This window comes from Fundulus heteroclitus, chromosome 14 (genome assembly GCF_011125445.2).
Source record: "Fundulus heteroclitus isolate FHET01 chromosome 14, MU-UCD_Fhet_4.1, whole genome shotgun sequence".
Taxonomy (NCBI): domain Eukaryota; kingdom Metazoa; phylum Chordata; class Actinopteri; order Cyprinodontiformes; family Fundulidae; genus Fundulus; species Fundulus heteroclitus.
In genome coordinates, this window is record NC_046374.1 from 5,346,789 (window position 1) to 5,363,545 (window position 16,757).

At 41.1% G+C, this 16,757-nt stretch overlaps 1 protein-coding gene across 1 annotated transcript; it reads left to right on the forward strand.

Annotated features, from left to right (window-relative positions):
• The first annotated feature begins 6,726 nt into the window (after positions 1-6,726).
• trmt10a (tRNA methyltransferase 10A) lies at positions 6,727-15,667 on the forward strand. The gene is made up of 7 exons (XM_012880166.3): positions 6,727-7,031; positions 7,997-8,165; positions 8,264-8,335; positions 8,420-8,494; positions 11,883-12,032; positions 12,114-12,219; positions 15,114-15,667. The coding sequence occupies exons 1-7, from the start codon at positions 6,886-6,888 to the stop codon at positions 15,308-15,310; spliced, it is 915 nt and encodes a 304-aa protein (XP_012735620.2). The 5' UTR covers positions 6,727-6,885; the 3' UTR covers positions 15,311-15,667.
• Positions 15,668-16,757: the final 1,090 nt, after the last annotated feature.

Consider the following 16,757-nt stretch of genomic DNA (forward strand, 5'->3'; position numbering starts at 1 on the left):
GTATGTGCTTTACCTTCTCTGTTTGCAGGGGTTGACCGGCGGGTATGTCCTCACAGATGCTGCTTAGCATGGTCCAATCAGGAGGACCTTTAAGACGAATGGATCCCCTGAGGCAGATGCCAGATCGTTCCAACTCATTTAGTGGTAATTAGTGCTCCTTCCAGCTTGTTGTTCGTTCACCTTATGCCACTCACTTACCTCTCGTCACCCTCCTTCCATTAAACCAGAACCCAACCCACCGTCTGTCTCTAGACCTCTGTCTGCTCCTTCCCAGAGCTCACTGGAGACCTTATCCCAGGGTCCCTTCCACTAATCTCCTCCCTGCTCCTCTGGTCTCTTCTTTGGCTCTACTGTCTGGACTCAATCACTCCACCAGCATCACTCATCTGCAGTGCCCACCCTCCAACGCTTTGCTGCCATCTCCATCATTCGCTGGAAACATAACTCAGGGATCATTACCAACCCACAATGCTCACCACAACCTGCCAACCTCTGCCTCTGTGCTTTAACTTAAGTCCTCCCTGTTGTGGTGATCTTTATAATCACCAGAACATTAATGCTCTTTCATCCCCAAGATCATCATAAAATACCTTTTATTGCTTCACATATAACTAATAACATCCTCCCCAGTGCTAACCTGGACTCCTCTCTTTAAAGTGGAAGAAAGATTAATTATTTCTGTTATGCCAGAAACCTGTTCTATTATGGATATTATTATTAATCACAATTTAATAATAGATCATTCAAGCTCAAATAGTAGCTATAACAAATATATTTCAAATGGTTGTGATCCAAGGGCTATAAGCCTGTAATGATTAACACTAACAATGCATTTATTAATCAGCTGTTATGAACTTATTTATGCTGGAAAAGTGTGATGGTTGTTGGCCGATTAGACTTATCCAGCAAACGTTGATAACTCAAATCATAACCACAATTGGAGTTTTAACCCTTACTTCTTTATCACAAACCAATGAAAACGTCTCAGTTAATTCAGTTGTTAACTCAAAAAGAGGTACTTCTTTTGCTCTTAGAGAGCATTCAACTTCTGGATCAAATAACCACAAACAATTACTATTTCACACGTTATTGTTTATTAAATTAATAATCCCTGTCACAGCAATTATTATATTTAATAAAAACACTAGGAAACACTACTTGCTACTCAAGGAACATGCAAAAGAAAATAAATGAAAATAAAACAAGTCAAAATGGATTAAATGAGAGGTAGCAATTCTTAATTCAATTCACAGTTGTTTAACATCACATTCAAGAAGTCGGCACCTTGACATAGCAGCACTAAAAGACAAAATAGTTTAGAGAAAACAGACCTGAAGCTAGATGGGGAACACTTCTGTACTCTACAACACGCTAAGCTAACCATCTAGGGCTACCTTTGCACCTTCCCAAGATGGCGACTATGACAACATATGACCTATGAACTTGCGTGACGCGTGAGGAGGAGGTTCCTAAAGACGTATCTAGCGTACATGCCAAGTGCAGGGCGGGCTTTGATCAGGAGGCGGTTTCACTCCTGAACAAAGTCAAAGAAAGTGCGCCAAACTGAACATGTAGACAAAAAGATCAAAGATGAAGAAAGGAAGAGAAGAGAAAATCGGCTCTCGGCGGAGTCAGTTTATCATCAACCCAAAAAACCAGACAGCCAAAATCACTTATGAAATGCATGCACACACATCAGAAATATCCAGCATGGTTAAAACAACTCTGTCTCAGAGTAATTATGCATTAAACTAGCTCCCAATAGGTTCTGCCCGCGCACAAAATATATCACCTTATGGGTGAAAAAGAGTAAAATCCTTTCTATACTCTGACGTTGTCTCAGTGAGGATGTCCTGGCTCGTCTGTAGGTCAGTGAGTCCAACAGCGCGGGAGGGCAGCTTGGATCTGGGAGGAGGCAGCCAGGAAACCACAGTCTCTGGGCTTTCAGACGCTTTGTTTGGCTAAAACAAGCTGAGTCTGGCGATCACTGGGAGATACCGGCTCCCCGTAGGATCAAAAATAAATTCAAAGTACTTTTAAAGTCGACCTCCTGCATAGAAAAACAGGGAGAAGTTGGTTCAGCAACTCGAACCAGCGAGGACTCAAACCTGTGCCACGTGGGGGAAATCCCAATGGGATGAACAGCTGTATGTCTTCTCAGTTGGCCGGTGAAGAAGAATAAGTTGAGCTCGCGCGGCGCTTTTATGCCATTCCATAGCAACAACATAACGTTACTAGGGGCTGTTGGTCAGGTTTGACCGTGTTGCATGCTGGGAGCTGGAGTCTGTCACGTCATAAGATGGCATTACATTTCGCTGTTGTCAATAAAAAATTTAAACGTCTCTGTGTCTGTAGCTGTCAAGGGTCTCACATACCAATAAACATGACAACGATTAAAACAAGTTGATGCAAGCCTCACTCTAACTACAGTAGTTTGATAGGATATAAGGAGAACTGTCTATAAAGGAACATCTGTAAACCTTAATAAACTGAAGTGTTGCTCTAAAGATGAGGAGGCAAAAGCTCAGAAACAAAAAAGGTGAGTGGCTTAAAATCATACAGAAGATAATGACTGGGTCATTATAGGTAAAAAATAAGAAATTAGCTCATGACATACTGGTTTTTAAGTCTGAGGTATTAAAAAAAAAAAAAAAAAAAACAACAACAACATTGTGTCATCAACTTTTGCTCATCCCAAGCTGAATGCATATAGGATGATGAAACCAATAAACTATTATTCCGAATGCCCTGAAACAGAAACCTGATTTTATGTTGACATTATTAAGTATGAAACTCTTCAGCAGATGCATCCATGCGGAATTTCTGGTTTGGGGTTTTGAATTTTTTTGTTCTTTTGATATAACCCAATATATTTATACAGCTACACCACAACCTGTTGCCTTCCACTTCTCCTCCTGTGTTGCCTCTTTCAGCCTTCAGCACACTCTTTTCCTTGAGCTTAGGGATGTACACTGAGGTCTGTTCTGGATAGTTGGTCTCCTTTATCCACAAAACCCACCCAGTCCTTCCAGTCCCACTCCTAGCTCAATGAAACCCTCTGCTCACTGTGCACCTACCAATCAGAACTGCAGAAAGGAAATGTCACAAATAAAAAGATCAAGCAGATCTAAAAAGAAATGCAGGCATTACTACTACGGCACTATCACTAACTCGGCACACAGAGGTCCTACTGCATCATTTGCTTCTCCTGTTCTTGCTATTACTCTGATATATAGATGCTACAGTAACTGCAGCAGTGACACTGAGACTGGATCTAATCAAAAAACTGAGATGCTGTATTGAAAACAACACTCTGCGCTCAGATGGATCAACCTCTCCAGCAGTCACTTCAACCACAGCTCCAGTTGCAGATGTTACAGAAATCAAAACAGGACCATTATGAATAGGGAGATAATGGGTTTGACTAAAGAGTTCATTCACCGAACAAAAGTCAGCGAGTGTGTCCAGACTGTTCAACAAAAGCTGTGAAGACTCCCGCTCTCTGTCAAACAAGCTGTCTCAGCCAAGCTGGAAAGGCTGTTAGAAAAGGGTTAGGGTTATGATTTTCAGTTAGCAAACTGGGAATTGTTGTTATGCAGTAACTCTGTCTGACTACTACACAAAGTGGCCAGAGGTCACTTTTACTCTTCCCATTACCACCACAGCAATCACCACCTGTTGTCTCCTTTGTTTTCTGGTTTTTGGAATCTTACAGCGCTCAGAAGTGATAATGGGACACAATTGATATCAAGCAGTGAGAGACATCACTTATAGGAAAGTGTCTCCATATTACCCTCAAGCAAATTGTGCTGTAGAACACTGTAACCATGTTCTTAAAGAAACACTACTCACAGCAGAGCAGGAAAAGGAAGCCATACTCTTTCATGTAGGAGTTCCTGCTACCATACCATGCCATTCCACACAGCACAATGGGAGTGATGCTCAGAAAAGTCGACATCGTCCCAGCTAGTACATTTACCTCTCTGCCAGAAGAGCAACTACGTGATTGTGTTGCCCCCTAAACTAAAAGCATTGAAAACGTACACAGATGTGAGGAGAGGAATTAAAGTATGGTAAAGTAATCGTAAAGGGAAGTCTGGTTGGAGCGAGGACAGGGCTGACCTTGCTGGTGAGCTTATCTAATCATTTTCTCTCGCTGTAGATAAGCTGCTGCTCCAACAAACTACACCAGAACATGGCTAACGATTCCACAGAGTCAAAAAAGTCTACAGGAGTGAACTCCTTCACTACAAAAGATTTGTCTTGTTATGGAAATATATAATCAGTTTTTGTGTTAATCATGTATTTTTACAAGAGTTGCCCAAGTTTTAAATAATATGGTTAAACAGTGTGGCTTGGATTCTACATGGGATGGGGGTTTCCAGGGTCACTAACAGGCAATAAATTAATTCAACCGTCTTGTGGGATACTAGGCAAAGTGGAAATTACATTAGGTTTTATGGGGTACCCTTCAAGACGGTTTACGGTTTCAAAGCTTTTTATTGTTCTTAATGCTTATCTTAGTAGACTCATAGAACATCTGGCAGAAATATATAAAGAATCTGGTGCCCTGTTTGATATTGGACTGTGGATCTGTTTTGCTTGTGAGAACACAAGCACAGATAGAATGAGTATGTAAACAGCCCCCAACGTCATCAGGTCACTCCGTGAGGGGCCGGCCAGCCTATCAAAAAATGCGCCCCTGGGCGATTTCGAGCAGACACTTGCTTACAACCTTACCTGACTCCGCCAGATGGATTTGCTCCGCATATCCATCTGGAAACCTTCCGTTGAAGTAATTTTGGGAAGGGGCGAAAATACTGGTTAGCTGATTGGCCTATGTTGGTGATAGACGGGCCAAATGAACCAATCAGATTCGTCGTCGCTCTGTTACGAGCGACGACGAAAACACAATCACAAGCCAAGCTACTCTTGCTGCTGCAGGTAAAGGCTCGTTAGCTCAGCAAAGAAATACTCTGTAATTCCGATAAAACTTGCTCGATAGCCACGCTAACGCTAGTTTCATCGGCTGAAGCCGCCATGTTCTTTAGGCTGAACTGTCGCGCTTCCCGTTGCGTCACACCTCAACCCGCCTCAAAGCCAACGCTGATTGGACGTTCGTTTGGTGAACGGCTCCAAATTTTCTTTAACGGAGAGTAGCCAGACTGATCTGCGAGTGAAACCTTGAAAGCTCGCGAGATCAGGATGGTCTCACGAGGCTACTTACAACCGGCATAGAAGGGTGGACTTCGGGTTATATTATGTGAGCTTTATGATAACGTTGTAAGTGTTTGTCTCCCCTTGGAGTTCTAATTGTAATAAATATATGTATATTTCAAGTGTTTTGTCTCTGATAATTGTTTTCTTCCTTTGCTGCCAAATCTACAAACCAGGTGAGGCGGGCCTTAGTGAATGAGGCAGGAAGAACTAGAGGCCGCCTCGTCAGTCTCCTTAGTAGGTAGGTTGTTGTGGACCAAGCTCTTAAGGGTTTTCGTCATATGTGAGTGTGTTGATACTGGCCTTTAGATACTGAGATCAATTCATTGTTAATAGCAGTAAGACTGCTCCCAGAGCAACTATCTAAATCCTACTGGTTCTATAACTTGCAACTCAAATGTTGTTGATGGGAATGTGTCTGTCAGCATGTCTAGAGTTTATGGGCTGCATCTCTTTGATTGCTGATCATCCTTTTTCAAAAGAACCTTTTGTTTGCAAAACAACTACGGCACTATACCCACTGATCCTCAGCAGTTGTCAAAAGCGATTGTTTACTAGTTACATACTAATCCAGGAGAAATGAATGCTGCTGGACAATGATTTGATGCAATCTGCTGGGTTTCCTTGGATACAAAACTTTTAACCAATCTGTCTGGATGATTTGATTTTAATTGACTTTGTAAAGTGCCTTGAGATGACGAGTTGCAAATTGACACTATATAAACAAACTGATTTAATTGAATTTGCTGTTGCGGAGGTGCTGTTTTGATCATTATTGTTGGTAGTGTAAAGCGAACATCCGTGTATCTATTTGTTCATACCTTTTTGTAATATTGCAAAAAAAAAAAAAATATATATATATATATATATATATATATATATATATATATATATATATATATATATATATATATATATATATATATATATATATATATATATATATATATATAACATGTTTGATTCCCCTGAAGATGAGCAGAATTCTAAAACCAACAAAAAGTATTTGCTCCTGTTTTTAGCAACCTGTATTTTAAATATGAACACATGCTTGTCTTTTTTATTTATTTATTTATTTTTATTTATTTATTTATTTATTTTTTTAGAACTCATAACCATCTAAATTAATCACAACCTAGAAGTTTTGGGGGACACAAATTACATTTGCAAAGTATTCTAATGCTGTTTGTAATGACAAAGTTTGATTTGTTATGTGACTATTTTGCCAACTCAGCTAACGTGACACCGGCACTGCCAAAACTGGATATAACGTTGTTGTCTGAGTTCACACATCCGACGTCCTTGAACGCCCCAAACACGTAGTCTGTTTTTTTTTTTTTTGTGTGTGGTGTTGTCCTTTGGATTAGCTTAGTTGTAGTTTTTTACACTCGGATTAGACATTATTTTAGTAATTTGTGTTGAAAAGTTCCTTCAGTGTAAGTCTAAAATCACTTTTGCTAAAACCTAGATCTCTGATAATTCCTATTTTTTGTGAAGGTATCTGTCGCGCCTGATTGACGTCACACATGCGCCCATGACAACATGTGTGGACGGGAGAGTCGTCTGCTGCGGTGATCTGAGTGTTCCGCCGGACCTGTGAGCGGCCACTGAGCCCCGCCGGTCAGCTGCCATCGACAGGCCCGCAGCAGCGAGCAGCCACCGGCCCGGATGGCTGATGTTAGCGGGGAGGCTGCAGCTTCTGCTGGGCAGAGCGGCACCGGAGACTCTGCCTCAGGAAACCAGAGCCTGTCCAAGAGGCAGATGAAGAAGCTCCTGAAGCAGCAGAAATGGGAAGAAGAGAGGGAGCTGCGAAAGTAAGCACTGCACTGTCTCCCAGATGGAGGATTTTTAGAACTCCGTTCAAAGCTGGACATTTTCCTTTATAAATACAGAGATGAAGGAAAATGTCCAATTTATTCAATTCACTTGTATTCATATAGGACAAATTCATAACATGTCAATTCAAGGCACTATACAAAGTTACTTTAATCAAATAATACAGAAAGGCTGGTTCAAAGTTTTCTATCTAATGCAGAGATCACCAACCTTTGTGACACTGGGAGCTACTTCATTAGTACTGTGTGATACCTGTCCCGATCTTTGAACTACAGGAGTCCATGATCACCTTAACTTTATGTAATATAAACATGTTTTTAATGCTTTTTCATTTTGAAATCTATGTAAATACAAGTGTGATTAAAAAGGAAGAGCAACTTTATAAAATAGCATTTTAAATGCAGCTCACTGGAGGATTGTGCTACTTGTTTGAAAAGGCTTGAGGGCACCACCTACGGTCCTGGGGGCTACATGGTGCCTGCGGGCCCCCTGCTGGTGGCCCCTGATCTAAGGGAACCCAGCAAATTGCATAGATTCATTGACTAGGAGCATTCACTCCACTTGGATGAGTGTGAAGCCACAGAGCTCAATCGTCTGCGTTGTGTTGTTGGCTCTGCAGGAGTCCCTCACACGAGCATGCATAGAGCGACAGTAGAGAGGAAAGGCCCAGTGTGAACGGCCATCTGCCACGACCGACTGGGGGCTTGAGAAAATAGAGCAGAGACATAAAAACATCACAGAAGCACTGATCCAGGACTAGCTCCATAGGAAAACCAAACAGGCAAGACTGAGAGGCAGACACGTAAAACGAGAAAAGCTGTAGAACAGGTAGACTGGAGGAGAAGCCACGAGTGTCGAATTCATGTATTGCTCCAGTTACGGCAAGTATTCAGTGTTCTACAATGGCCAGCATGTGATCATCACTCTCTTGTGTCTGCAACAGGCAGAAAAGAAAGGAGAGGAAGCAGCAGCGCAAGCAGCAGAGGCAGAATACCCAGCAGGAGAACAGGGGAGACGGTCAGAGCGCCCGCAAACGGCCACGGCGAGAGGTGGCGCCCAGCGCCCTGAGGCTGGTGGTGGACTGCAGCTTCGACGACCTCATGCTCATCAAGGTAATCAGGTCCGATGTCACATCTACGTGTTTGAGGACTCGGCTTGTGGCCGGATTAACTGCCAGACCCCCTCACTTCAACCGCTGCTGTATCTCCAGGATGTTCGGAAGCTGCACAAGCAGATCCAGCGCTGCTACGCTGAGAACAGACGGGCTTTACATCCTGTTCAGGTCAGCGATTACCGCCGTGGTCCATGTGAGCGTCTGATATCCTGCACAAGCGTGAACCACGGCGTCTTTTTTCTCCTTCTCCAGTTGTATCTAACCAGTCTGGGAGGACAGCTTAAACAGAGCATGGATGAAAAGGACAAAGGATGGGTGAACTGGAAGGTACCTGAAAGAGCTTTGAAGCTGCTTCTCCAACTTCTTATCATGACTGTTATTGTCACATTTAATTTGGTCCTTTAGTGCATTTGAGCCGTTTTTCCAGATGGGAATGACGAATGGTAAATTTCCTGTACTTCTGTATCACTTTACAAGTCCTGAGGACCCAAAGGCCTTTACTGTACTTTCAGTCAGGCACACATTCACACACTAACAGCGGTGAGCTACATTGTAGCCAGAAGCAGGGCTGCCAGGTCCTCTGACCACTGCAAGCAGGCAAGGCGGAGCAGGGATTGGAACTGGCAACCCACTGGTTACAGGACGAACTTCTAGCTTCTGCACCCCTTTCGCCCCAAACGATGAAAAACATTAACTGTGAGCACAAGTTAGACTTTTTGTGGGATCCCAACTCAAAACCTTTATGCTTGTATAAATGTTTTCTTGTTGATGTTCCTACTTCTTCATAGCTTTTTGTATTAGACAACGTAGCCCTCTTGAAAAAGTAAGTGATTATTTACAGAAAGCTAGTTCCCTGGTTTAATTTAGAGCTTCGTTCTTTGAAGCACATTGTTAGGAATTTGGAGTGAAAAATGCTGCTCTACACATCTAGAGGAATCCTGCCTAATTTGGAAAAAAGTCTAATGTTGTATAAAAAGAGTTAGAGCAGCATATTTTTCATAAATAATAGAATAAAAATAATCTAAGGTTTCTTTTTAGTACAGTTGCCAAACTTACCCAGAGTCCATCCATTCCCTTAGCTCTCAGCATTATTGACTTTATGGGATTCTTCATAAATAAAATTGATGCTATTAAAAGTAAAAGAATTGCCATTTTCCTAAACATGATTACTTCATCCTCAGTAAGTGAGGCAGCGTTGTAGGTATCTTTAGAACCTCAACGGTGTTTGTATTGGTGTTTTGACTGTTTAGATGCAGTAGAGCTTTCTGAGTTATCTAAAATTTTAGCTTAATCTAGACATTCAACTTGTATATTAGACCCAATCCCAACCAGGTCATTTAAGGAAGTGTTGTCTTTGATTAATGTCCCCATTTTAGACATGATTAATCTATCCAGTCACTGGATATGTACTACATGCTTTTAAAGTAGCTGTTATTAAACCTTTACATAAGAAACCTTCTCTTGATCTGTCCAACCAGAGTGAAATCAGAGCTATAGTAATCATAAAAAAAGACAAATATAAATTGAAAATGTTTTAAGCATGTTATTATACATAAGCAATATGAAAATATTGTCGTGCAGCAAGAAGGTCCTGGGTTCAAGTCCTTGCCCTGGGTCTTTCTGCATGGAGTTTGCATGTTCTCCCTGTGCATGTGTGGGTTCTCTCCGGGTACTCTGACTTCCTCCCACAGTCCAAAAAACATGATTGTTAGGTTTATAGGTTTATTAGTCTCTCTAAATTCTCCTTAGGTGTAAGTGTGTACGAGAATGGTTGTTTGTCCTGTTTGTCTCTCTGTGTTGCCCTGTGACAGACTTGCAACCTGTCCAGGTTGAACCCCACCTCTCGCCCAGTGAACGCTGGACATAGGCACCAGCACCCCTCATGACCCCAGTAGGGACAAGGGATGGATGGATGGATGAAATATTTGCTCAAGACAAAAATTTACATCTCTCCAGTCTACCTTCCATGAGCTAAAAATGTAATTTAGTAGTGAAAAAAATGTACCGAAACTACAGGTGATACTTTAACAAAGTCATGAGTCATTTAAAAAAATGTTGGCAACGGCAATGTTGAAAAAAAACCTTGCAAAAATAACTTTTTTTTCTGTTACAAATAAAACAGTAGCAAAGCATCATTTCACGTGCAGTTTTTCATTGAAGTAACAGTAAATTTATTTGAACAAATGGAAAAACATGAAAAATGAGAAAGGCAAAATAAACAAAGACATGATAAATGATCAAAGAAGAAAAAAGAAAAAAAAAAGGGAAAAAAATTAACTGGGAGCACAAGTTAGACTTTTTGTGGGATCCCAACTCAAAACCTTTATGCTTGTATAAATGTTTTCTAAAAATGAGACCTTTAACAGCTGCTGCCATACTTCTGGCTGAGTATTTTAACAGAAATGGTAGAGTTGATTTAAACTAGTTGGTTTTCATTTTCTGCTGGCCTGTTTTGGAATATTTTCCTGTTAGAAATTCCCACTTGCGCCCAACTTTTACCCTCTTCTGGTTTCATTCTGTGAACTCTGACATCCTTGGCGCAGATAAACTGGAATAGTCAGCTGACTATGAAGTTTAACAGCTTCGTCTTCAGATCCGTGACTGTGTTTGGCAGATGGTGTCGTGCACAGACCCACGTTATCTGCAGGAAGTCAACGGATGTTTTTGCAAAGATTTGATTAAAAAAAAAAAGCAAAGCAAAAGAAAGACAGGAGAGTAAAGCCCAATTTAGAGCGTGGCATTTTTACACAAACATGGTAAATCCTGGTCCCTGTGACAAAGAGGTTCAGTTTGTGTTCACCACTTGTCCCTTGTTCTTATTTCTGATTCATTTACTTTCTGTAGCTGGTCATAATGCTTCAATTTAAACATTAGTAGAGGTAATTGTTCCTTTGTCTGGGAACGCTGCCATGGTAATTGAGAAGTTTTCCTTTTATCGATAAAGTAATCACCTTCTTTCTCTCCAGAGGTAGAGAGCTGATTGGTTTATCGCTCTGTGGATCCACTGGGACCTGTTCTGGGTTTCAGGGTAAAGCATGGGTTTACAGACAAGTCATCTTGCTACTGCAACTTAAACAGCCAATCAAATGTCAGTAACAGCTCAGGGATTTTTCAGGTCTTTTTCCCCAGAACGGCGAGCTGCCGACCCCTCCCACACTAGTTGCTGTGGACTCTCATGCAGCTGTGTTTTTTGGATGGGATCAGAGTAAAATTGCTTAAGCCGTTCCCTTCATTATGAAATATAAAATAGGCTGTTTTGGTAGTAAAAACACTCAGAGTGGTGCCACTTATAGCTCTTTCTAGATGAAGTGGTTTAAAAATGTTTGAGACACTGCATAGGTCTGTGTCAGGAAGCCATAATTTACCTACATACCTGGCTGTAGAGCCCCTCACTGCAAAAACGCAACTAAAAATAAGCTAAATTTTCTTAAAATTAGTGTATCTGTCCTTGATTTGAGCAGGTAAAAACAAATCATCTCCATCATCTTATTTCAAGTGCAGGATGTCTAATTATCTTATTTTAGGGGTCAAAATACTTGTTCCATTGGCAGATAATATCATTTACCTGCTCAAATCAAGGAGAAAAACCCAAATTTTAAGAACATTTTACTTATTTTTAGGTCGGTTTTTGCAGTGCTTTAGCTGTCTGCTTCTTTGGCTCTTCTCGTGTCCCTGTGAGTAACCCACGGGTGTTTGGTTGTTTTTGTGTGTTCAGGACATTACCATTAAAGAGGAGCACTACAGCAAAGTTGTGGCCAAGGATGAGCTCATGTACCTGACCTCAGACTCTCCCAATGTGCTGGGGGAGCTGGACCAAAAGAAGGCCTACGTGATCGGGGGTCTGGTGGACCACAACCACCATAAGGTGGGCCCTGCTTCCCAGCGTCAGCCAGGCGTGGGGATCCGCTCTCATTCTGAGGATAACGTGCAGGGATGTGTTTTGCAGGGCATCACTTACGAGCGAGCGAAGGAGCTGGGGATCGAGCACGCACAGCTTCCTCTGAGCAGTTTCGTTAAAATGAACAGTCGGAAGGTTCTGGCAGTCAACCATGGTAAGTTGTGACATTCATTGATCGCCATACAAACAAATCTATATGAGTTTAAGGTTCAGGGCGGAAGTGGCCATGGGAGAATGTTGATTTGTTTAATCATTGCGTTGATTTATGGATCATTATCCTGTCGAAAACAAGTATTTCTCATAAGGGGACGATGCTTTTAAATCCCGTCTTTTCACGTTGAACAATATTTCAGTTTTGTCTTGATTTAACTGAAGAAAAATGTCAGCCATCCATTATTCACCGGAGTCTAAGCACTTTAACACCTTGTGGAGTTTAGTAGTTATGATCTGTTCAACTGAATAGGATCTGCATAGCAGTGCTAAGAGAAATCTTTAGTCAAGACACTCAATATGCTCTTTGGGAGGCAAATACAACACTAAACACTTGAGATTCCAGAACAGAAGCTTGGATTACACTGAGATGTTCTGGATAAGATCTATGCTTAGAGGTAGCTAAAGAAAATGGTCTGTCAGATAATTATGAAGAGAACCACTCCAAGGCAGATCCTGATGCGACACCCCAGTACTTCAGCCTACAAAGCAGAACGTTATGGTCCCCTGTGCTGACAGCTGAAGTTAAAAGTCACAGTGTGTAAGATTTTCACACCATCTAGTGGTGCGCTAAATGAATTACAAACGACTTTGCTGTTTATAGTCTGAAAATGTAAATATGCCTTCCATTTATTAGCTACTGCTAATAGCTAATAGGTACATAGGCCATCGTGTGAGATGGTTTTGGGCACCGTTGTCAAGTCTGATTTATTTTTTATTTTTTTTCTAAAGTCGTAAATTACATGAGTTTTTTGGGCTCCTTTCTGAACGTGCAGCCGCTTATTTGGGCTCGAAAATAAGACACTATAAACACGAGTAAAGAGACCTGGTCGATCTTATTGCTGTACTGCAGACAGTGAAGGGGCGGGCCGACATCCCTCTGCGTACTCTACATACATACCCTTTGTCTCTCAATTCCTGAGGGAGAGAGAGAGAGGTGTCAGGTAGAGAGAGTCAAACAAAACGACCTGTTTCTGCCAGAAGGACAGAGTTGCTGCTGCTTTAAACTGCCCTGTTTCAAACATAACGGCAAAAATATATTAAATTAACTTACCTGTCCAGCAAAAAAACCTGCAACCTCCGCTTCCGTTCTGAGTCTACTCCCTCAGAATTATCTCCACTCCACTTGGTAATAATGGCTACGCTTATATAGGCTCTTGTGTTTTTTTTGGTTTTTTTTTTTGAGGTTACTTACTTTCTCTTCCCTCTTGCTGGGCAAAGAGTATGGGTGGTCCTCCATTTCAACAGAAAACGACAAAGAGAATGATCTACGGTCGTCTTTGCTTGTTTATACTCCTCCACCAGCAGCAGCAGGTGTGAGCTGACCCAGACACATGCTGGATAAAATATAAAGTCTCTATGATCCTCATAGGCTACGTTCACATTGCAGGGAAATGTGACCCAAATCTGATCTCTTTTTCATGGCAGTGTGAACGGCCCAATTCCAGTATTTTCACCCCCCCCCCCCCCCCCGATTAATATCAGATTTTTGCCACTTCCATATGTGGTACTAATTCGGATATGTATCGGATATTTTTCAAAACATCTGCCGTCTGAGCGGTCATGTCACATTTTATCCATCTTTCACATCACTCTCCTGTCTCTCACTACACATCCACACACAGTAGTAGCAGTTAGCGCTCCATAGAAAGACCTTTATTAATAGCTGTGCTATGCTCTGTGACGTCTCCTTCTGTTATCTGCGCATGCTGGTCACTTTCGGGTATTGAACTGTTCAGACAGAAGTCTGATGACGGTGGCATTTATTAGTGGTATGAATGACCGCCAAAAAAAAATAAAATCTGAATTGAGTGTCAAGATCTGCAGTGTCAACGTAGCCATAAACTACGTAGTTGTGTTGAATTCCTCAACTACTTGCAGTCTAGACAGTTTCAGGGTGGATGATAAAAAAGTCACTAAAAATGACTTTAAACTGTGCTCTTTGGACCCGGAGAATTGTTCACTGCAGCACAATAAAAGACCCATTCCCCCGATTTTAACTAGCCAAAGCTGAAACGATGAAAACTGTCAATGTTAGAGGAACAATGTGATAACCTACACTCACCGGCCACTTTATTAGGTACAACTATCCAACTGCCCGTTAGATCAAATTTCTAATCAGCCAATCACATGGCAGCAACTCAATGCATTTAGGCATGTAGACATGGTCAAGATTATCTGCTGCAGTTCAAACCGCGCATCAGACTGGGGAAGAAAGGTGACTTTGAACGTGGCATGATTGTTGTTGTCAGAAGGGCTGGTCTGAGTATTTCAGAAACTGCTGATCTACTGGGATTTTCACCCACAACCATCTCATGACTTGTTGGTGTTAGAGGTCAGAGGAGAATGGCCAGACTGGTTCGAGCTGATATATAAGCATATAGCAGTCTTCCCCGGGATTTTGGAAGGCATAATTTGGCCATTATGGAACATTTATACATTAAACATACTTTTCTTCCAAATGAATCTAATGTGATATTCCAATTTTCTGGGGCACTTTATTTTGGGTTGTTGTTATCTGTAAGCAACAGTCATAAAAATTACAATAAATAAAGGTTTCACTCTGTGTAATGAATCTATATAATGAATTTCAGTTCCTGAAATGAGGGACAAAAATATTGAGCTGTTTCGCAATATTCAAATACTTTTAGATTTACCTGTATCCATACATGTTAAATGGTAAAGGATAATTTAACTAATATTTTATATTTTCACTAAAATTTCACATTTAAAAATATTAACATTTAAATGAACCTGACTTATAGAAGTGCAAGTGACAAGTGTTGTTCAGTATTTGAGTGTGGTTCATGTGAATAGATGTTCTCATTTCTCCTGCAGTTTTTGAGATCATCCTGGCTTATCTTGAGAAGGGCAGCTGGCAGGAGGCTTTCTTCACCGTCCTCCCTCAGAGAAAAGGAGCCGTGGCCGTCAGCCAGGACCAAACAAACCCCCAGGAGAACGACGACAACGAAGAAGAAGAGTCCAGTTCTGACTCGGACCTGGACGCGGCAGAGCAAACGGAAATCAGAGACTAAAACGATGGCTAGATGGACGCATCTCAGAGTTCCAACATCTGATGTAAAAGCAGGAAAATGTAAACTTTTAGTTTTTTTTATATTTCATTCCCATTCATTTTGTTTTACTGGATATTTATTGAAATGTTTTACTTTGCTTCAGGTATGTGTAGAAGTTATGTGTTTCTCAGCAGCTCTCAGGCACATCATTTCCTTTTAATATTTCTGCTGTTTGGATTTAAAAGCAGAACTGTCTGACCTGTGCCAAACTAACTTGTTTAAAGAATGTTAAGATTTATAAAGCATAGAAAATAAAACACGTGCCAGTTTGTTGACCTAACTGGACTTTAATCTGAATAAATTTATGTTCTGGCTCTTTTGAGGCTCATTGGTCACTTCAGTGCAAGTCATGTTCACCCCCTTTTCACACAATCAGACCAGGTTTAAATATTTCATCCTGAAAATGCACATACCAGTGCAAACTCAAAGCATTTAAGATGCTTTGCATCAGGTCAGGGGGTAAAAGTTCCAGTAGGAAAACCCAGATATTCCTCTTCACAGCAACAGCCAAGGCGTCCGAGGCCAAACAGGATATAGAGTCTGTGGGAAGAGTTCTGGTAAGGTGTAGGGTACAGGTGTCAAACTCAAGGCCCGCGGGCCAAATCCGGCCCGTTATGGTAAATTATCCGGCCTTCAAGAGCCAAAAAAAAAGGCATATATCCTTTTAAAGTGTATAAAGTGGCTAAATCTGTGCCTCCTGTAAGTGTAACTCACCCCAATATCAACTTTTTTTGCAGATAAACTGGGCCTAAGGGTGCTACTTTTATGTGCATTTTTTATACTACTGTGTGAAGTGGAATGAAATTATGAAATGAAAAGTATCGTCTCTACACATGCAAGCAGCCCTTTTAATGACTTCATGATGCCAAAGTGGCCCTATATAAAAATTAGTTGTTGACACCCCTGGTGTAGGTGGACACTTAAAATTTTTCCATGGTCTACTGCAGCACAGGATCTGTAAAATAATAATCAGTTCCAACTTTAAAAGACAATGAAGTTTAGTTTTAATCAAAACATATTGGTCTATATTAATTCAGAGATATATAGTGCATTTATTTACATGTTTTAGTCATTCTGAAATATCTAACTATGAAATACATTTTTATTTACTCAGGCTGTTCTTTTAGCCCTAGATTAGTCTTAGACTTTATTGTCTTTCAGAGTAGCATCATCAAATAAATATCTAGGTGAGATTAGTTCCAACGGCTCAGGACAGGCGCAGAAACTGCATCACTTTGTGTATAAAATTCGCAGCACTGCAACAATATTAACCCCAAAAAAGGTAAAAAAAAAAAAAAAAAAAAAAAGTATAAAAAGATAAGAGTATGTCAATAAAACTGTTGCCTGGTGTGTCTGGCTGAAAGCTTGCGTCCCTTACATCTATGGATAGTCGTTGGCCTGTGTGGTG